This window comes from Geotrypetes seraphini, chromosome 2 (genome assembly GCF_902459505.1).
Source record: "Geotrypetes seraphini chromosome 2, aGeoSer1.1, whole genome shotgun sequence".
Classification (NCBI taxonomy): domain Eukaryota; kingdom Metazoa; phylum Chordata; class Amphibia; order Gymnophiona; family Dermophiidae; genus Geotrypetes; species Geotrypetes seraphini.
Window position 1 is genome coordinate 511,790,845 of NC_047085.1, and position 21,950 is coordinate 511,812,794.

Sequence of the window (21,950 nt, forward strand, 5' to 3'; positions counted from 1 at the left end):
TCTTTCTTGCCCACCCTCCCATCCCTGTGCACCATCTCCTCTATCTCCCCCTCCTTTCCATCCCTGTGTAGCACATCCTCTCTCTCTCTCTGGTGGTCTGACATCTTTCTCCTCTCCTTCCCACAGTCTGGCCTTTGTGTCCTTCCCTTCCCTCCTCCCCCTTTGTGATCTGACATCTCTCTGTTCTTCTCTTCCCCCTCTCCCCTACTCTCTCACCTTCTTCCCTGGCATCTCTGTCCTCTCCTTCCTTTTCCCTCCCCTGAAGGTCTGGCATCCTTCTTTTGTTTTCCTCCCCATCCCTGTGGTCCTGCATATAAACCACCCCTACTATGATTCCTCATAACCTCCCCTGAATTCCTCCCTCCACATGATCTGGTGGCAGCTGCTCTTTCACTCTTTGGGTTGTGGCAGTACAGATGAAGTAAATACACTGCCTTCGCCGGCCTGGAAGCTCTCCCTCTGCTAAGGCTTCCTGCCTAAGTAACATGACATGAAGTAGTAGCAGAAGGAAAACATCCAGGTTGCAGAATCCAGTGTGATTACCTCACTCACTCTGTTGGTGACCCCTAGAGAGGAAGAGCTTCTGCAGCAATGGATCCCATTGGGGGGGGGGGGGAATGGAAATCTAGACTACAGTGTCAACTGCCAAAAAGGTGGGCCGCCATTGGCTTGCGGGTCTTGCAATGACCCTACTCCTTTGCCCACCAACCCAGCCGGCTGATTAAGCATTCCCCTTAACTGTATCCATGATAACCTGTTTGTCTGTCTTATCTGTTTAGATTATAAACTCTTTGGAGCAGGGACTGTCTTTTTCTTTGTGACTCTGTAGAGCGCTGCATAGGTCTAGTAGCTCTATAGAAATAATTAACAGTAGTAGCAGACTAAATTTTTTCCAACTATGGAGTCCTCACTTTCCCTCTTTCACTGTCTACCTCCAACTCGCCACCTCTTTCCCTCACCCCTCCAGTAACTCACTAATCTGAACCTCCTCCACCCATCCAGCATGTGCCCTTTTTTTCCTTTATCCTCTCCTCCTATGCAGTATTTGCCCTCCCATCCAGCTTCTTCCCCTCTCCTCTCCACTTCCATCCATCCTTTGGGCAGGATCTGGACATGAATCGTGATCTTTCCCTGGCTCCAGGATTTCTCTCTTGCAGGGCTGGGGGAAAGGAGAGAGAGAAGAGCAGAAAGGGAGAGCCAGCACTGCTTTTAATAGGACAAAGGCCGATGACGTCACAAGGGGGAGGGCGGAGCTTCACATTTGCTAGACTCCTCCTGGAAGGGGCGGAGCTTGGACAGAGCTGAGATCCACAGGAGGCTGTGCGGGGAGGGAGGAGCCAAGGCAGGAGAATGGCTGCAGGGGTCCGTTTCCTACCTGAAGAAGGCAAAGCCCTGCAATGATTCTCCTCGTGTCCGCTTCAACTCCTGTCCCCGCCCCAGGATCAGTCTAACCAATGAGTACCGGGAGCTGAAAATCCTCCCCAGAAACTGACCAATCAGCTCTGAAAGGGGAAGAGCCAAGAAGAAGATAACCCTGTTTGAAGCACCGCCCCTATAGAGACGTCATCATACTGTGCCTAACAGGAAACGAGTCTTTTCTTCTTCCTCCAATTGAGCCGAAACTTCCGGTTCCCGCTCACTTCAAGAGGCAAAGCCTGATCCTGGGAAATGGCTGCAGGAGCTTCTGCCCAGGTGGGTCTTGTTGAAAGGAGAGAGACCAACCCAGAAACCCTTCAGTGCCCAGAACCCTCCTCTGGGATTGAAATACTCTCTGTCCACCCCAAAGCATCTCCCTCTGCCTCACTCAGCCCCAGCACTGGCAGCTCTTCTCAAACACAACTACCCTGGGACTGTGGGTTATGTGAAGGTCAATTCTGTACATCTGCCCTTGAGAGATACTCTGGGATTGTGTGTTAGGTGGCTGTGAACTATTTAAACCCAGAAACATCAGCCTCACTCAGCCCCAGCACTGGCAGCTCTTCTCAAACACAACTACCCTGGGACTGTGGGTTATGTGAAGATCAATTCTGTACATCTGCCCTTGAGAGATACTCTGGGATTGTGTGTTAGGTGGCTGTGAACTATTTAAACCCAGAAACATCAGCCTCACTCAGCCCCAGCACTGGCAGCTCTTCTCAAACACAACTACCCTGGGACTGTGGGTTATGTGAATGTAAATTTCCCTCCACCCTAATAAGCATCAACCCTGGGAGGCCTCTTTCTGGAAGTGCTGGAAGAGGCTGAGTGTGTTTCTGGTTTCTATTTCAGATGCAGGTGAAGTTTGAGGACATCGCTATCTCTTTCTCCCAGGAGGAGTGGGAGTATTTAAATGAAGAGCAGAAGGAGCTCTACAGGGAGGTGATGAAGGACAACTATCAGACCCTGCTCTCACTGGGTAATGGATACATTTACATGTCTATTAGCAGTAGTGGACCATCATTATAAAGATAATTTTGATTATGTTTGTCTCGTGTGATGAACACAAACGACACCATGAGAGTCTTGCTGTCCCGCAGTGCTAGAGAATGACATGGGGACAAATTTGTCCCTGTCCTCTTAGGATCTTTCTCCATCCCTGCGAGTTCTTTCTCTGTTCCATCCTTGAAAGCTCTGTCCTCATCTGCCCAAGCCTCCAACACTTTAAAATCATAAGTTGGGAGTGCCAGCTAAACCCAGACAGACTCCCCTATCTTAAAAAAAAACATTCTGGATAGTCCTCGAAAAAGACATGTCCGGGTTTCCCTGGACGTTTGGTAATGCTAGGTTTATGTTACTTTTTTAAGGTATAAAATTTTAAGATAATGTAATTTTCTTACCCCAGCAACAGGTTCTCCGACCTTCACCCCTAAGATTATATCCCACATCAAACATGGGGAAGAGCCGTACATCAGGGGTGAGCCTGAATCGGAGGAAAGAGAAACTGGGAAAAGCAGCTGCTCAGGTGAGTGCAATAATAAAAGGGACTGGGATAAACACCTTCTGTAGGGGAACTGCTGGGGATGCTACCCCTTTATAGATGAGGATAAATCACTTGGACTGTAAGTGAAGGCTTAACTAGAGAATGACATGGGGACAATTTTGTCCCCATCCCCGCAGGAACTCAATTTCCCCATCCCATGCCTGCGAGTTTTCTCACAGTCCCTGCCCCATTCCTGTAAGCCCTGCCTTAACCTCACATGCCACAAACACTTATGAATTTAAAGTGTTTGAGGCTTATACAGATGAGGACGGAGTTTGCAGGAATGGGGCAGGGACAGGAAAAGAACTCACGGGGACAAGTCAGGAAAATGAGTTTCCGTGGAGATGGGGAAAGATTTGTCCCCGTGTCATTCTCTAGGCTTAACCTCTGGGCCACACAGTCTTAGCTCTGAAGAGGTGGAGGAAAGGAAAGATCCAGGTTGCTTTCTGTTTATCTGTAACTTCCCTCCAGCCCCAGCTCCCCATGGGTCCAAATTCTCTCCCCCAGTCCAGATCCAACACCGTCCTTCACTTGAGCTCCAGCCTTTGTGCCAACCAGCACCCACCCTCGACAGATGCATGATAGCAGCAGCAGCAACATCCCACCCCTCGGGTCAGCATCTCCTCCCCATCTTCCCTTGTGCCTACGTTATCTGAAGGAGCCAGCTGCACCACAATGAAAAATCTTCAGAGGTCTGTTCCGAGGCCTTTCTTCTGCTGATGAGCCCCTCCTTGATATACACTTCTCCCTCCATATTCACTGTGATAGGGGATTAACAGATCCGTGAATACAGAAAAACCGCAAATAACTTTTTCATATGTTATTTGCTGTTTTCTATTAAAAACCATTGTGAATATGGTGAAACTGCGAATAACATGGTGGGAGACCTGGGCTGTTCCTGAAGGAGCGGCAAAACACGGTGAACTAACTGCTGGGAATCAGCAATTTTCTCTGTAAACGCTTGGAATCAGCAATTTCTCTATGCAAGCTGATATAATTGGGGAGGGGGTGTGGGGGGGAGCCAGCAAGCTAAAAACCGTGAATAATCGAAACCACAAATGCTGAAACCGTGAATACGGAGGGAGAAGTGTAACTTACACCTCATGGTGGTGGGGTGGCCGCTGCCTCTATCACTGTACCAGTGGGAGCAGGGTGCTAGCTGGCTCTAGAGCTGGAGCTGAAGTGGAGGGCGCCGGCTTCTTCAGGTGAAACTCTGCCATGAGGAAAAATCTTCAGAAGCCTGTTCACAAAGCCGCCTTATGCTGGCGAGCCCCTTCTTGATGTAACTTTATTTCACGAAACTGGAAGTTATATCAAGGAGAGGCTCGTTGTCAGAAGGAAGGCCTGGAGCAGTGGTCTCAAACTCAAACCCTTTGCAGCGCCACATTTTGGATTTGTAGGTACTTGGAGGGCCTCGGGAAAACAACAGTTAATGTCTTATTAAAGAAATGACAACTTTGCATGAGGTAAAACTCTTTATAGTTTATAAATCTTTCCTTTTAAGTTTAAGTTTTAATAATAATATTGTAATTTATAGCTAAAGAGACAAATGATCAAGAAACTGCTTTATTTTGCTTTTGTGATTAAGATAAACATCCAGAGAGCCTCAAAATAGAACCTGGCGTGCCGCATGTGGCCCACGGGCCGCGAGTTTGAGAGAACTGCCTTAGAACATATCCTTGAAGATTTTCATTCAAGTGCAGCTGTTTTGTTCAGGTAATATAGACAAGATGTGAGCTGGGGAGGAGACGCTGTCCCGTGGAGGTGTTGCCGCTAACGCTATCACTGTTCCTGAGTCTGACCTTGGTGCAATTTTTTTGTTGCTATGGGAGTAAGGATTTTTACTGCTTCCGCACGGTGGTAAAAGGCCTTGCTCCCGTTCCTGCGGTAAACCGGTAACAATTTTTCCTGTTCCCGTAGACTTACTGCGGTTTGCCACAGGAACCCGTTCCTGTGAAATTCTCTGGCAGAGTTTAGACTTGTATACAAGGAGTTGCAGTAGTCTAACTACGATAAAATGATTTTATCATCATAACAACATGACATTCAAACAAAGGTCTGATCAATCTGTCGCTTCATGCTGTGGAGTGTCTTCTTCCAGAGGTTGGAAATTCGTGGTGCATAAGAAACGTTGAATCTAGTATTACACCTAGTATTTAGATGATTTGTGTACTTTGAGGATGGTTCCGGATGGTAGAGATAGCAAGTTAGGGATATCATGTAGGGCAGTATGAAACCAGAATAGCTTGGTGTGAAAGAGAAAGGCAGTGTATCTCAAACTGTGTGCCTCCTGAGATTCCTAGTGTGCCATGGCACACTGAGGAGGAAGAGAGGTGCCTGCTATATTGCACTGATGGGCTACATATTACTACAGCAGGAAAAAGAAACCTTGCAGAGAAATTTAGACAATATTTTTCTAGGCATTTAAACTAGAAGGTGGGGGTGGTGTATGTACAAAGGACAATTATAGAGACCACCCCCGGCAAAAGAAAAGATGTGATAGTAGTAAAGACTGTAACATAAGCAATATCAGCAACTCATTTCTTAGTATTGCAACGGAAAGTGAAACGAAACAAAAATCCATACGAAAAAGGACATTATCGCTGAAAAATAGCTGGAAAGCGATGACCACAAATGCTCGCAGTCTAAGCAACAAAGTTCATGATCTGCAAGCCCTGATGTTAGAGACAGATCTAGATATTGTCGCTATCACAGAGACATTGTTCAATGAATCACATGGATGGGATGCAAACATACCGGTATATAATCTTTTTAGGAAGGACAGAGATGGTCAAAAAGGTGGAGGAGTAGCTCTCTATGTAAAAATCAATATCCAAGCGACCGAAATGCAAGGGACCTGGGGAGAGGAAGAAGCGATATGGATTGCTCTGAAAAGAGAAGATGGAATTTCTATCTAAGTGGGTGTAGTCTACAGACCTCCGACTCAATCGCAGCAAATTGATAAGGATCTGATTGTGGATATCCAAAAGTTTGGAAGAAAAGAGGAGGTTCTGCTGTTGGGAGATTTCAACCTGCCGGATGCGGACTGGAATGTTCTGTCTGCAGAATCGGAAAGAAGTAGGGAGATTGTGGATGCCTTTCAAGAGGCTCTGCTCAGACAAATGGTGATGGAACCCACAAGGGAAAAAGCGATATTAGATCTGGTCCTCACAAATGGAGAGAGTATCTCTAATGTTCGAGTGGGTGCTCACCTGGGAAGTAGCGATCATCAAACGGTTTGGTTTGATATAACGGCTAAAGTGGAGAGCGGCCGCACGATACTTAAAGTCCTAGATTTCAAACGTACGGACTTTAATGCAATGGGAGAGTACATGAAGAAAGAGCTGGAGGACATAAGAGAAGTGGAAAGACAGAGGTCTAAGCTGAAAGGAGCGATAAAAATGCCTGGCAACTAAAATTCAATGCAGAGTAATGCATTTGGGGATTAATAATAGGAAGGAACCGTATATGCTGGGAGGAGAGAAGCTGATATGCACGGACCTGGAGAGGGACCTTGGGGTGATAGTGTCCGAAGATCTAAAGGCGAAAAAACAATGTGACAAGGCAGTGGCTGCTGCCAGAAGGATGCTGAGCTGTATAAAGAGAGGCGTAGTCAGTAGAAGGAAGAAAGTGTTGATGCCCCTGTACAGGTCATTGGTAAGGCCCCACTTGGAGTATCGTGTTCAGTTTTGGAGACCGTATCTGGCGAAGGACGTAAGAAGACTTGAGGCAGTCCAGAGGAGGGCGACGAAAATGATAGGAGGCTTGCGCCAGAAGACGTATGAGGAGAGACTGGAAGCCCTGAATATGTATACCCTAGAGGAAAGGAGGGACAGGGGAGATATGATTCAGACGTTCAAATACTTGAAGGGTATTAACGTAGAACAAAATCTTTTCCAGAGAAAGAAAAATGGTAAAACCAGAGGACATAATTTGAGGTTGAGGAGTGGTAGATTCAGGGGCAATGTTAGGAAATTCTACTTTACGGAGAGGGTAGTGGATGCCTGGAATGCGCTCCCAAGAGAGATGGTGGAGAGTAAAACTGTGACTGAGTTCAAAGAAGCGTGGGATGAACACAGAGGATTTAGAATCAGAAAATAATATTAAATATTGAACCAAGGCCAGTACTGGGCAGATTTGCACGGTCTGTGTCTGTATATGGCCGTTTGGTGGAGGATGGGCTGGGGAGGGCTTCAATGGCTGGGAGGGTGTAGATGGGCTGAAGTAAGTCTTAACAGAGATTTCGGCAGTTGGAACCCAAGCACAGTACCGGGTAGAGCTTTGGATACTTGCCCAGAAATACCTAAGAAGAAAAAATTAAAAAATTTGAATTTGAATCAAGTTGGGCAGACTTTATCTGCCGTCATCTACTATGTTACTATGCCAGCTGATTTCCCTACGCAGTATAGTGCCAGCGCTCGCCAAAGACCTGCATGTTTCCCCCTTCTCTCTAGTGTCCTTCGGCTTCCCCCCTGGCCTGGTCTCACCTTTAAAGCTAATTACAGCAGCCTGCAGAGGATCGCCGATAGGTAAAATGATTTTATTTAAATATAGTGATTGAAATGTGTTAGTTTTGAGAATTTATATCTGCTGTGTATATGAAAAATGAATGGAAAAAATTGTGTTACAATTAATAAAGGGGATGGGATCTGGGGTAGAGCTTGGATGGGCCTAGGGAGGTCTGTGGTTGGGGTACTCAGTTGATATTTGTTAGACTTAGGGGGTACTTGGCTTGAAGTAGTTGATAAACACTGCGGTTGGCAATCAGCTGGCGCCAGTGCCACTCCTTCTCTCTGGCCCTCTTCCCTGCTGGCATCCCCTGCTGGCGTCTAAGGGCACTTCTAGAGGGCCTCTGCACATTCGCAGATGTTGATGTGATTATGTCATGCACATGCGTGATGTCATCAAGGCGATCTCCGCGCACTTCTGGGTGCCTCAAGCCGTGGCCACTACCTTTAGTGTGCCCCGGCTCAAGGAAGTTTGAGAGAGCCTGGAGTAAGGGATTTTCTTTCACTAATGCTACCATTCCGCCTCCATACAGCAGGGGCCGCTATCCCAGAACTGAGCAGACTACATGTCCCAGAATGCACTGAACTCTACAGCTCAGTGCGATGCCACCTTAATAAGGCATCCCTACTGAGTCAGGGGGTGAGACTCGAGCAGAGAGGTGTTTATATGCCACAAAGAATCATTCAGAGGTCCCTGTGAAAGAGGAGGTCCTGAGGAAGAGGCTTCCACAAGAAACTTCCCTAGTTAGGGGTTGATAGGAGTCCTGGGAAATTGTGGAATTGGGAGAGAGAGACTGTTTAGAAGAGGATGCTCCTGGGAGCTTGGCTAAGGAAAGCCCAAACCTTTGTTGAATAATATGTGTCTTCTGAATCCTCTTCTTTTCCCTTGTGGATTATTGATCAGTTTTAATCAAGCTTTCGTCTTGGACATCAACTCTCCACAAGTTCTTTGTTTTTGGTTGTGTTCCCTTTTAATCATTGCTCTCTTCTATAAGTAGGTCTAGACTAGGGGTCTCAAAGTCCCTCCTTGAGGACCGCAATCCAGTCGGGTTTTCAGGATTTCCCCCATGAGATCTATGTGCATGCACTGCTTTCAATGCATATTAATTGGGGAAATCCTGAAAACCCGACTGGATTGCGGCCCTCAAGGAGGGATTTTGAGATCCCTGGTCTAGACCATTGTTCTTCAACCGCCGGTCCGCGGACCGGTGTCAGTCCGCAGAAAATTTCTACCGGTTCCTGGCCTAGACCATTGTTCTTCAACCACCGGTTCGCAGAAAATTTCTGCCGGTCCGTGCTGAGCCAGCGAGATCGAGTCGGCAGTTAATTTTCCTGCCGACTGTGGTTCCTCCTGACTGCGGTTCCTGCTGACTGCTGTTCCTCCTAGCCTCGGGCGATCAAGACAGGCTGCCGATGTCGGGGCCTTCCCTCTGTGAGTCTCGCCTGTTCAGAAACAACAAGTTGAAATAAAATAGGCGGGACTCAGAGAGTGAAGGTCCCAAAGTCGGCAGCCTGTCTTGATTGCCACCCCTGCCAAGTTGCTGGAGAGGGCCATGGGGAAGTTGCAAGTGGAAGGGAGAGAGCTGCAGGTACAAGGGAGATGGTCAGCGTGTGCAGGAGCAAGATCCTGGGGAGCCTTCGACAGTGGCTGTCTCCCCTCCCAGCAGCTCTCCTACTTGCCAGGGCAGTGATTCACCGACAACTTCCTCTTTCCTCAGAGACAGCAACGGACCCAAGGCTGCCTAAGTAAATCACTGCTGCAGGCAAGTACTGAGAACTGTTGGAAGGGGAGGAAGCCACTATAGGAGGCTGGGAAGCTGCTGGATAAAGGGAGAGCTGCTACTGGACCTGGAGGGCGGTAGAAGGAGAGATGCTGCTGAGAGGGGAGGAGGGAAAGGGATGGGAAGAGAGTTAATGTTGGATAGGGGGAGGAGGGAATGGAGAAGGAAAAAAGGAAGGAAACAGCTGGCAGGGAGATTACAGGAGGGGAAGGGGATCAGGATGGAATGGAGAGATCAGATGAGGGAAAGGGGAGAGAGAGGAATGAGAAAGTAGAGAGAGATTGATGCTGGAAAGGGGTCAGCAGAGAAATGAGAAAGGGATAAAGATGCTAGATCTGGTGTAGGAGAGAGAAAAATGAAGAAAGCAGTGAAAATGGAATGAATGATGTAAAAAGGAGAGAGGAAGCACAGGCTGGATGGACAGGGGAGAGGGGCATAGAAAGAAGTCAGATTCATATGTAAGGGGGAGAGGGCAGACAGTGGATGGAAGGGCAGATGCTGGATTGAAGAGACAGGGCAGATGCTGGAAGGAAAAGAGTGAAAAGAAGATGAAAGCAGAAACCAGAGACAACAAACGGTAGAAAAAAATTATTGTATTTCTATTTTGTCATTAGAATATATCAGATTTTAATTATATATCCTGCTAGAGACATAACTGGGGACTGCAGTATTCTGTTAGCATGATATTTCTGTGTAGCATTCTATAATAACTTGGCTTGTTCAGTTTTCCTGATAGTAGAGGGGAGATATGTGAAGGTGAGGGGAGACAGGGGTTTTGTTGGTCCGTGCTCTGTATATTTGTATTTATAAAATCACAATTGTTCAGAATATTGTTTCTTTTTATACTTTAATAAAATACGTTCAATATAAAATCATAACTGCGGCTTGTGCAGATGGGATCAGATGGTTTTTGGGGACCGAGCTCACGGAGACGGGGCGGAAACGGGGTTTTTAAATTTCAGTCTTAATAGTTTGCCGGTCCACAAAATAATTATTTTATTTCTGCCAGTCCACGGGTGTAAAAAGGTTGAAGAACACTGGTCTAGACTGATGACATGAAGAAATTAGCACTTGATTTGGAAATGGACCTAATTCAGAACAATTATAAAGTGTGTGTGACTGGAGATAAAGTTGGTCGGATCTTGCATAGCTAATACTCCTAAAAACCTGCTTCTAAAACAGATCAGATATAAAAATAGAAAAAGTAAGATTCTCTTAATTAGATAATCCATTTTTAAAATATTATAAAGAACTTAGAATTTATACCTAACACAGTAAACAGGTTTGAAGATATAGATACCTAGTTCAGTCAACTACAAAAGCTACTTCCAGTTGCGACACACAAACCTCTCAGTTGCTGTTACTCCCAATTAACTGAGTTCTTGAATCTAGATTTAGAAAAGTGTTTCAGGAGAGAAAATATCTAGATCTTTATGGTACAAATCCACATCAAACTGCAAAAACTTAGAGTTCTTTCCAAACATGCAGTTTTTCAAAATAGTTTCTAAAATTTATCATCCTGAGTAATCCTTAAATTGGCAATCCACGACTTTTTAAAGTCCAGCAGCAAGCTCCCACGTTCAAGCTCAGCTGATGAAGCAGGGAAGGCAGCTGGTAGATTACACACTTAGCACCCTTGAGAGAATTGACTCCCTTAACTCTCCACACTGCCATGTCCAGCTCACAAACTGGCTCTGTCTCGAGATAAATGCTTGAGAAAATGCTCTGCAAATAGGAAACTGACCAGTTCTCAAGCCACACATGAAAGTCCTGGTGCAACATAACCTCTATATATAGTACTAGTTTTTTAGCAGCACCCCTTACCTGATCCCCCTGCCTAGTAGTACCCCTTCTCCTTTCCCTGCTCCCTGCTGGGACAGACTCGAAAGAGGAGCTCCGCCCCCTTCCAGCAGTCTTGCTGAAGATTTTGATGCAGGCACTGCTGGAAGGGGGCGGAGCTCCTCTTTCGAGTCTGTCCCAGCAGGGAGCAGGGAAAGGAGAAGGGGTACTACTAGGCAGGGGGATCAGGTAAGGGGTGCTGCTAAAAAACTAGTACTATATATAGAGGTTATGTTGCACCAGGACTTTCATGTGTGGCTTGAGAACTGGTCAGTTTCCTATTTGCAGAGCATTTTCTCAAGCATTTATCTCGAGACAGAGCCAGTTTGTGAGCTGGACATGGCAGTGTGGAGAGTTAAGGGAGTCAATTCTCTGTGTTAGGTATGGTGGTCTGTTGGCAGGCCGGGCTGCTGCGTTCTAGGCCGAGGAACCTTTCCTGCGGGGACAGCGGGCGCCTCGTCTCTGGCCATCGAGCTCATAGTGCACATCTTCTTCTCCCAGACTGGCTGCGGGCCTCAGCCACCTGCTGGCGCTAGGGTGAGCGCCTCTTCTACCCAGCGCGAGCGCTTCTTCCACCCGGCGTTCTGGCGCCAGCTGGGGCTCAATGTGCGCATGTCGTCCGCACCTCGATTTCCTCATGCGAAAGGCCGAGCCTGCGGGTCGAGTTCGCCGCTGAAAACTACCTAAGCGTGAGGCTGCGGCCACAGTGACAGGAGGCGAGGCGGAGCCCGTGGCAGGTGCTGGTAGCCCCCCCTCACGCTGGCTGGATGACCTGCGCGCTTCCCCTGTGCAGGTGTGTGTGTGCTGAGCAGTCAGCGAAGTGTAAGGGATCCGGGGCCGGCAAGCCCACACATCTCCTTGGGGTCTGTGAGAGAGAGAGATGCGTTGTAAGCGCGCATGCGCACTCCTGCAGACCACGGATCTACAGATCAGGGATCAGGGAACACGCCGGTAAGAGTGTGCATGCGCGCTTAGCATTTTATTATAGTAGATTATCATAGAAACCACTGCTGTTTTCTAACTCATGAGAAGTACCTTCTGTTTTTATCCAGCAAATCATCAAATTCAACATGAATGGAAGAGAGAAAAGAATCAAGGAGAAGATCCAGTTGAAATAGAACAAATCCAAACACTGTCAAAAAATGTCTGTGAAAATATTTCCCAGGGAACTGAGAAGATTAACACAAAGAATTATAAGCAGGAATCAAAGAACCAGAGAGACCCTACAGAGGTCTCAAGGGATGGAGTCAGGAAGTATGAGAGAAATGACAGGGTTCTGAGATACATCCCTGAGGACCAGAGACACCTAGCCGAGGGATCCTTCCAAATTAAAAATAGTGATAAAATTACTTCTAAATTCCACCATGGTAAGAGGAAAGGAAAAACCCACAAAAAAGAACTTCATCTACACAAAAGAGATCATGAAAATGTGAAACCATCTACCTCTACCGAGTGTAATAAAAGCTTCACACGACTTTCAAAACTAAAAAGTCACAAAATGATCCATACAGGGCACAAACCATTTACATGTATTGAGTGTAAGCAAAGGTTTCCTTGGCTTTCAACTCTAAAAAGACACAAAATGATCCACACAGGGCACAAACCATATACATGTACTGAGTGTAAGAAAAGCTTCGCTCGGCTTTCACAGCTAAAAATTCACGAGAGGATCCACACAGGACACAAACCATATACATGTACTGAGTGTAATAAAAGCTTCACTTGGCTTTCAAATCTAAAAAGTCACAAAATGATCCACACAGGGTACAAACCATTTACATGTACTGAGTGTAATAAAAGCTTCGCTCGGCTTTCACAGCTAAAAATTCACGAGAGGATCCACACAGGGCACAAACCATACACATGTACAGAGTGTAAGAAAAGCTTCGCTCAGCTTTCACATCTAAAAAGACACAAAATGATCCACACAGGGCACAAACCATACACATGTACAGAGTGTAAGAAAAGCTTTGCTCGGCTTTCAAATCTAAAAATTCACAAGAGGATCCACACAGAGGACAAACCATATACATGTACTGAGTGTAATAAAAGCTTCGCTCGGCTTTCACAGCTAAAAATTCACGAGAGGATCCACACAGGACACAAACCATATACATGTACTGAGTGTAATAAAAGCTTTGTTCAGCTTTCACAGCTAAAAATTCACGAGAGGATCCACACAGGGCACAAACCATATACATGTACTGAGTGTAATAAAAGCTTCGCTCAGCTTTCACATCTAAAAAGACACAAAATGATCCACACAGGGCACAAACCATACACATGTACTGAGTGTAATAAAAGCTTTGCTCAGCTTTCACATCTGAAAAAACACAAAATGATCCACACAGGGCACAAACCATTTACATGTACTTAGTGTAAAAAAAGTTTCACTCAGCTTTCATGCCTAAAATATCACCAGAGCATCCACACAGGGCACAACCCATTTACATGTACTGAGTGTAATAAAAACTTCAATTGTGAACGTAGAAATAATTTACGAATTATCGGGATGCCGGAAGGAGTAGAAAGAAATGACCCTATTACATTCTTGGAACAGTTTTTGCCTAAAGTGCTCCCACTGAAATTTAAAACAACAATAGAAATTGAAAGAGCACATCGGATTCCATCTAAAAGAAAAAATTCTCAACTGGGTCCAAGAACCTTAATTTTCAGACTTCTAAGACATCAACAAGCAGTAGAAATCTGCAAATTAGCCAAAGAAAATAAAAACCTAAAGTGTCAGGACGCAAAAATACACATAGTCCCTGACTTTGCAAGAGAAACTGCACTAAAAAGGAAAAGATTTTTAGATATGAGACCCCAATTAAGATCTATGGGAGCAAGATATGGTCTCATATCCGGCGATAATGAAAATCACCATTAACAACATAACTCAAAATTTCTCAGAACCAGAAAAACTACAGGAATACATCGAACAACTAGAACAACCAATGTCTTCTTAAAAACAACTAAAGAAAAATTATCATCTTTAATCATTTATATAAAATATACACTTTTTGACTTTAGTAAATTTTCAGTTGGATCTTAAATACAACGAGCAAATTTGAACATGGATGGAATTAAAATTTGAAAAATTGGAACGTTCTTAATAAGAAGGAATGAAAGAACAATATTCTAAAAACGACTAAAGTCATACTTCTTATCTAATTTCATAATTCTGGAATCTATATTAAAACAGACTTACGGCACATGAGACACCACGAGGTTAGAGGAAATCCGTTGGAGATTCTGACGCAGAGACTTGCTTATAACTCATTGACAATAAAATGAAGTCTCTTCTGATTGGAAGAGGAAATCGCGAGGGGCGTTACTTGTGAGAGCGGAGAATCCTTCAATAAGAACAGCGAATACAGACTTGGAAATGAAAGTTGAACCTGATTCGTGAATTGGATGACTTCTGATCGGAGGATATGCTTCTTGATTGATGTGCGTTTCAAGAGATCGAGGGTAAATATATACCAATATGACTTGATCTCACAATAAGACAGAACTAGACCTCTTGTAACTTCGCATTGATACGGGGGAAGATTGGTGACAAGACTGCTAGGGAAGACATGTACAATTGAAAAAATGGAATATGTCCAATGGTATGGATGAAAGGAAACGGGACTGCGACATTGCCGATATCGAGTAACGATTGCTCCTGGGATTAGTCCACAGAGTACAGACAGAGATGGATAGTGAATGGAACATTTACTTTTTTGAACATAGATATAAAAGGATAGCTGAGGCAGTCTGGTTACTAAAGCTCCTGTATTATGACGATATATATAATACAAATATATTGCTGAAGTAAAAAAGATGTTTCTCCCAAGAGAATATTAGTTAGTTTTTGGAATTGAATAAGAATAAGAATAATTAATAATTATCATAGTCTATTGTAATATTGTTTATTTTTACTTTGAAAGAATAACAATATAATTATTTTGTTTAAATTCCCTCATTAATCCTATTTATTATTGTCATAACCCAGAGAATTTTTATTTAGGATTAATCAAAAGGGAAAATATAATGTAGTTATTATAGTTCAAATGAGACATAGCTTGTGGAGTTATTTACACCTAACCTCAGTATGCGTATCCAAGTTTTCGTAGTTATATGGGGAAGGGAGGGAGGGAAGGGGAGGGAAATATATAATAAAAGGAAGGGTAAAGATAGGGATGGGGATAATATTAAAAATTTATTACAATGGGATAAAATAATAAAAATAATTAATCTATATGTATACTTGAAAGAAAACTACTTTAAAATTTAAATGGATATTAAAATTTTATCTTTGAATGTTAATGGTCTAAATCATATAATAAAAAAGAAAAAAACTTTACTATTCTTGAAAAGGCAAGAAGCAGATATATGTTTTATACAAGAGACCCACCTCTCAAAAATTGAATCAAAAAAGCTGGAAGGAGGCTGGGTCAAACATTGTTTTTTCTCACCAGCAATAGGGAAAAAAGCAGGTGTTGCTATTTTAATAAATAAAAAATGCAATGCTTCATTTAATTTGAAATCATCAGATATTAATGGAAGATGGGTAAATGTGGAAATGAAAATGGGAAATACTACCATGACGTTATTTAATATATACGCCCCTAATTCGAACCAAAATGAATTTTTCAAGAATATCCAACAACTAATATTACCACTGGCTACTTCAAATTTAATAGTAGCTGGGGATTTTAATGCTGTTATGGATCCTCTATTTGATAAAAACCCAAGTAGATATATGAAATCTATGGGTTTAGATAATTTGATACATTCTTGTAATTTGATAGATATTTGGAGAATACTTCATTTTAATGGACGAGAATTTTCTTTTTGTTCTCATGTTCATAATTCTTTTTCTAGAATAGATTATATTTTTACATCTAATAATTTGGCACAACAGGTATCACAAGCTGCCATTGATCCAATCATTTTATCTGATCATGGTGGGGTCTGGATTAAAATTAAAATTGCAGATCAAGATACTCATAGACCAATCTGGAAGTTTGATAATACTTTGCTTGCTGATTCAACATTTGGTGATAATCTTCAAATAAAAATGAAGGACTATTTTCAACTGAATGATAAAAATGAAATCTCTAAAGAAATATTATGGGATGCTTGTAAAGCATCAATGAGAGGACAAATAATTTCTTATTCGGCTTATCTTAAAAAACAGTTCAAAAAAGAATTTTTAAATTTAGAAAAAAAGATTAAAAATTTAGAAATAAAACTTATAGAAAAATGGGAATTTTCTATTCAACAAGAATTATTAAAACTTAAAGGAAAATATAATGAGATTTCATCTAAATTGATCAGGAAAGATATATTTTCTCAACAAGCACTATATTATGGTAACTCAAATAAGGCGGGAAGAATATTGGCAAACTATCTTAAAGTGAAAAAAAGGAAAACAAAATTAATTGCCATTAAAGATGAAAATGGTGAAACATTTACACATATAGATCCTATTTTAAAGCAATTCTTAAAATTTTATAGATCCCTTTATTCTTCTGAGACTTATACAAATAAAGAAATAGATGGTTTAGAATTTTTGAAAAGGTTAGAGGGTCCAAAAATTCCTGAACATGTAAAACGAAGTATGGAAAAACCAATATCATTAAAAGAATTAGAAACAGCATTGAAGTCCCTTAGAGTTGGATCCGCTCCAGGTGGTGATGGATATACGGTAGAATTTTATAAAACATTTCAAAAATTTTTGTTGCCCTATTTATTAAATCTTTATCAATATCAACTTAATAAAGGTTCTATTATTGGCACTATAGCAGAATCTTTAACTATTGTTTTACCAAAGCCAAATAAAGATCCCACTTTGGTTTCAAACTATAGACCAATATCCTTAATAAATGTAGATGGTAAAATACTAGCAAAAATTTTAGCTTTACGATTGGCTAAAGCTCTCCCATATATCATAGGTATGCAACAAACAGGATTCGTTGCTCAAAGACATTCATCACATAACACCAGATTGGCATTCCATATGTTATATTTAACAAAAAAAATGAATGAGCCTACTTTTGTTATTTCTCTGGATGCAGAAAAGGCTTTTGATAGAGTAGAATGGACATTTATGTATCAAACAATGGAATGGTTTAATATAGGTCCTGGATTCATACAAATGATACAAACATTATATAGCTCCCCCTCTGCTAGATTATATATTAATAATACGTTTTCAGAAAAATTTAATCTACAGAGAGGAGTTAGACAAGGATGTCCTTTGTCTCCTTTACTGTTTGATATAGTTTTAGAACCCTTAATATTAGCAATCCAACAAGTAAAGGAGATACAAGGTATACCTCATTCAGATAGAGAATACAAAATATCAGCATATGCTGATGATTTATTATTATATTTGAGGAATCCAGAATCTACCATTCCATATTTATTGGAATTGATTGAAAAATTCGGAAAATTTTCAGGATACAAGATAAATTGGAACAAATCAGAAGTTCTTCCATTAAATGTACATTGTACAAAAGGTTTATTTGATGCATTCTCTTTTGTTTGGAAGGAGGATGCTATTAAATACCTTGGAATATGGATTACAAAAACCTTGGATGACACAATGAAAATTAATGAAAAATTTTTATTACAAAAAGTGACAGAGATGTGTGAGCAATGGAATCCTTTGCATTTATCTTGGTGGGGAAGAGTACAAACAGTTAAAATGATGATCTTGCCAGTAGTTTGTTACCAAATGGGAATGATACCAGTTTTTTTCCATGAATCTTTTTATACTAAGTTAAATAAGACATTGACAAAATTTATTTGGCTAGGGAAAAATCCCAGAATTGCTTTAGTGTCATTGCAAAAACCAATTGCGGAGGGAGGGGTAAATTTTCCCAATTTCTATAGGTATCATCAAGCCTATATTTTACGTCAAGGCATGTATTGGATCCTCCCAGAGCCCACTAACAATATTCCAGACTGGTTTTGGCTAGAATGGAGACTCATGTTTCCTTTACGTCTTAGTCATGTAGTTAGTATCATAATGCCAAGGTTATACAAAGAACATAAAATATTTATGGATACATGGAAAACTTTAAGATATGTAAGTAATCTAACTCCTATACCAATTGATAAATCAACAACTCAAACAATTTGGCTAAACCCCAAGATCAAAATCGGCGGTTTCAAAATAATCTGGAAAGATTGGATGATAGCAGGTATTCGTATTTTGGATGATGTAATAAAAAATGGTAAGTTGCTGGAATTTTCACAATTGCAACATAAATTTGATCTTAATAAAACTCAATATTTTAAATGGTTGCAATTGAAGCAATCCATTCAGGTAGGGTTCCCTGAATGGAAAAATCTTACTAATTATCATAGTTTGGAATTCTTATGTTTCCAGATAAATTCAACAGGTCATGAAGCTGCACAGTGGTATAAATTAATATCTGGATATATAAATAAAAAACCAAAAAATAGTCTTAGAGACATTTGGAGCATTGAGATAAAGCATCAAATTAGTGCATCTCAATGGCCACAACTTTGGTCTTGGAGGTTAAAATGTACGGTGTCAGCATCTATGAGACAAACTTGGTTTTTTCTTTTACATAGAGCTTTATGGACCCCTACACGTTTACATAGAATTGATAGCTCAAAATCTAATAGATGCTGGCACTGTAATGTTGAAATTGGGACATTAGACCATCTTTTATTCTTCTGTCCATTTATCTTATCATTCTGGAAATCGATTTGGCCCCAAATTAATAGGATGTTGGAAAACCCGGTAGCCTTGACATATGATACTATATTATTCGGAACAACTATGAGAGCAAGAAGTCAAATATCATCAAATAATAACAAACTATTATTTATTTTAACTGGAATAGCAATACAGCAAATTACTTTTAATTGGAAAAAACATGATAGATTGAACTATATATTCTGGTGGAATTCTGTATGCCATATATACAAGATGGAACTCACTATAGCAACTCAAAAAGGATATATAAGTAAATTTAAAAAAATATGGAGACCATTAACTGAGTATTGTGAAAAATGATTAATTTTCCCATATATAATTGATCAGAAGGGAATGAGGGAGGGAATATATTTATAAATATGTATAATTGAATTTATATATGAACTATGGAAAGAAATTATATAAAAAATTTTATTCAATTACAATTGATAAGGGAGGGGGGAAGGGAGGGGATATTATTACATTAACTAAGTAGTATATAAATTTAGATTTCTGAAATATAAATATGAATATTATATTACTTTTTCTAAATAAAAAGTTAACTTAAATATTAATATATGAGCTTATCAAGTATGTATATTAAAATTATTGTTGAATTTATGTAATTTACTTGATGTAATATATGAAAATGAATAAAGATTTAAAACCAGTTAAAACTTCAATTGTCTTTCACATCTAAAAAGCCACCAAATAATCCACACAGGGTACAAACCAAATACATGTACTGAATGTAATAAGAGCTTCACTTAGTTTTCAAATCTAAAAAGACACAAAATGATCCACACAAGGCACAAATCATTAACATGTATTGAGTGTAATAAAAGCTTCACTCTGCTTTTAGGTCTAAAATATCAACAGAGCATCCACACAGGGCACAAACCATTAACATGTACTGAATGTAATAAAAGCTTCACTCAGCTTTCAGCTCTAAAAAGACAAAAAATGATCCACATAGGGTAGAAACCATTCACATGTACTGAGTGTAATAAAAGCTTCACTTGGTTTTCAGATCTAAAAATTCATGAGAGGATCCACACAGGTAACAAACCCTTTACATGTACTGAGTCTAATAAAAGATTCACTCAACTTTGAACAACGCTGCCACCTTCCTCTACATTTGTAGTGTCTGGCAAATGTATATGTACATGCTGCTACTCTAATCCTTAATTTGCTAGTGGTTAGCAACAAGCTGCCACTTTTCTAAATAACTTTGGAGCCCTGGGTGTGTTCACCTATAGAGAAAACAAGATTTGAACTAGTGAATAGGCCTTGCCAGATGAAATGTACAGTATTACCATCTTGATAAAGTGTGTGCTCTATGATTTGGGGTTTATTCCAGGAAACGGTTCATAGACAATTGCGCGCAAGACAATTTCGCGCAAGACAATCGCGCGCGGACAAAATCGCGCAGACAATCGAGCGCGAGACAACTGAGCGCAAGACAACTGAGCGTGAAGACAAATGAGCGCAAGACAATTGAGCGCAAGACAATTGAGCGCAAATTATTTTCACAAATGTGCACGAGCGAGACAACTGAGCGCAAGACAACTGAGCGCAAGACAAATGAGCGCGAGCAACTGAGCGCAAGACAACTGAGCGCAAGACAACTGAGCGCGAGCAACTGAGCTCAAAACAACAACTGAGCGCAAGACAACTGAGCGCAAGACAAATGAGCGCGAGCAACTGAGCGCAAGACAACTGAGCACAAGACAACTGAGCGCGAGCAACTGAGCTCAAAACAACAACTGAGCGCAAGACAACTGAGCGCAAGACAAATGAGCGCGAGCAACTGAGCGCAAGACAACTGAGCGCAAGACAAATGAGCGCGAGCAACTGAGCGCAAGACAACTGAGCGCGAGCAACTGAGCTCAAAACGACTGAGCGCAAGACAACTGAGCGCAAGCAACTCAGCGCGAGGGGTTCCAAGACAACTCAGCGCAAGCAACTCAGCGCGAGGCAAGGCAACTTCCCTCATTATTTTGGAGACTTTAAAAATGCATTAATAATTTTGTTAGGCACATGCCTCTGCCCTGCGCTCAGTTGTCTGCGTGCGGCCTTTGTCTTGGTGTGGTCTTGACCTGACACTGTTAAAGCAGAGATGATAGGAATGGGAGAGGGACAAGGACAGCTACATAACTCATAGGGACAGGATGGTGAATTTAGTTCCTGTGTCATTCTCATATTGGAAAAAATAGTTTAATAAATCAAAGTAACAGGGTGGCCAGGTTACCCAGTTCCAGGCTGCAGATTTTGGGATAGTTCTAAGTTTTTGACCCAGGTGTTTTTGTCCCGTTACCAGACACATTAATTGTGGACTGTGAGACCTGTAATAGTGGGCATAGTGGGTGTTTGCAATGGGGTCATAATGAAATGCCCATAGTCTGATGCCTGCAGTGTCTATTCATCTGATCCATCTGTCAAATGCTAAGTTTCATTATTTCTGTTTGTCTTGCATGATATGTTTGTTGTATGAATTGTTAAAATTTTGTAAAGCTGAATTAGCTTAATAATCTTTACATGACACAATATATGTTTTAAGTGTTTATGACGATCATTATGTCATTTTCTTTGTTTTTTTAAATCGTTATTCATGTTCAAACTTACAAGTGTCTTCATGCTCTGTCGTCTTCACGCTGAGTTGTCTTCAGGCCCAACAGATTTCAAAGATTAAAGACAAGATTCACTGCCCCCCCCCCACCGAATAAAACCCAAACAAAACTGTCCACAATTTGTTTGCAGCTTTCTAGTTATTGATTTTATGAAGTGTTTTAATATGTTAAAAGACAATAATAAACAATTTGTTAAATGACAACGTTAGTCATTATAAGTTCATAATGTCATTGGAGTTTGTGAGTGTAAAATAAATTCTGGAATCAATAGTTGTGTTATAATGTTTTTATTTCTGAGTAACTGTATTATTGAAGAAAGCATAATACAGTGAACATATAGAATGGATAACATAGATCTCCCAGGGCAAAGTTAAATGCAAAGTAAGTATTATTGAACACAAGTAAACATGATGTGAACAGCAAATAATAACATTGAATGATAAAGATCATTATAAGAATTTTGAAATTGAAAAGATTTTGAAATTGGTCTAAAAATAGGATGATGATGAGGGC

The 21,950-nt window shown here is 41.3% G+C and overlaps 2 protein-coding genes across 14 annotated transcripts in view; both read left to right on the forward strand.

Annotated features, from left to right (window-relative positions):
• LOC117355233 (zinc finger protein 271-like) overlaps positions 1-21,950 on the forward strand; it is a 906,970-nt gene that overhangs the window by 775,853 nt on the left and 109,167 nt on the right. The gene's annotated exons all lie outside the window — the stretch shown is intronic.
• Positions 1,366-16,815, forward strand: LOC117355261 (gastrula zinc finger protein XlCGF57.1-like). The gene is made up of 4 exons (XM_033933561.1): positions 1,366-1,692; positions 2,269-2,395; positions 2,822-2,941; positions 12,140-16,815. The coding sequence occupies exons 1-4, from the start codon at positions 1,669-1,671 to the stop codon at positions 13,462-13,464; spliced, it is 1,596 nt and encodes a 531-aa protein (XP_033789452.1). The 5' UTR covers positions 1,366-1,668; the 3' UTR covers positions 13,465-16,815.

Coding starts and splice junctions, on each gene's coding strand:
- LOC117355261 (XM_033933561.1), top strand. CDS start 1,669: ATGGCTGCAGGAGCTTCTGCCCAG. Junction 2,396..2,821: donor TCAGACCCTGCTCTCACTGG/GTAATGGATACA, acceptor TTCTTACCCCAG/CAACAGGTTCTCCGACCTTC. Junction 2,942..12,139: donor TGGGAAAAGCAGCTGCTCAG/GTGAGTGCAATA, acceptor GTTTTTATCCAG/CAAATCATCAAATTCAACAT.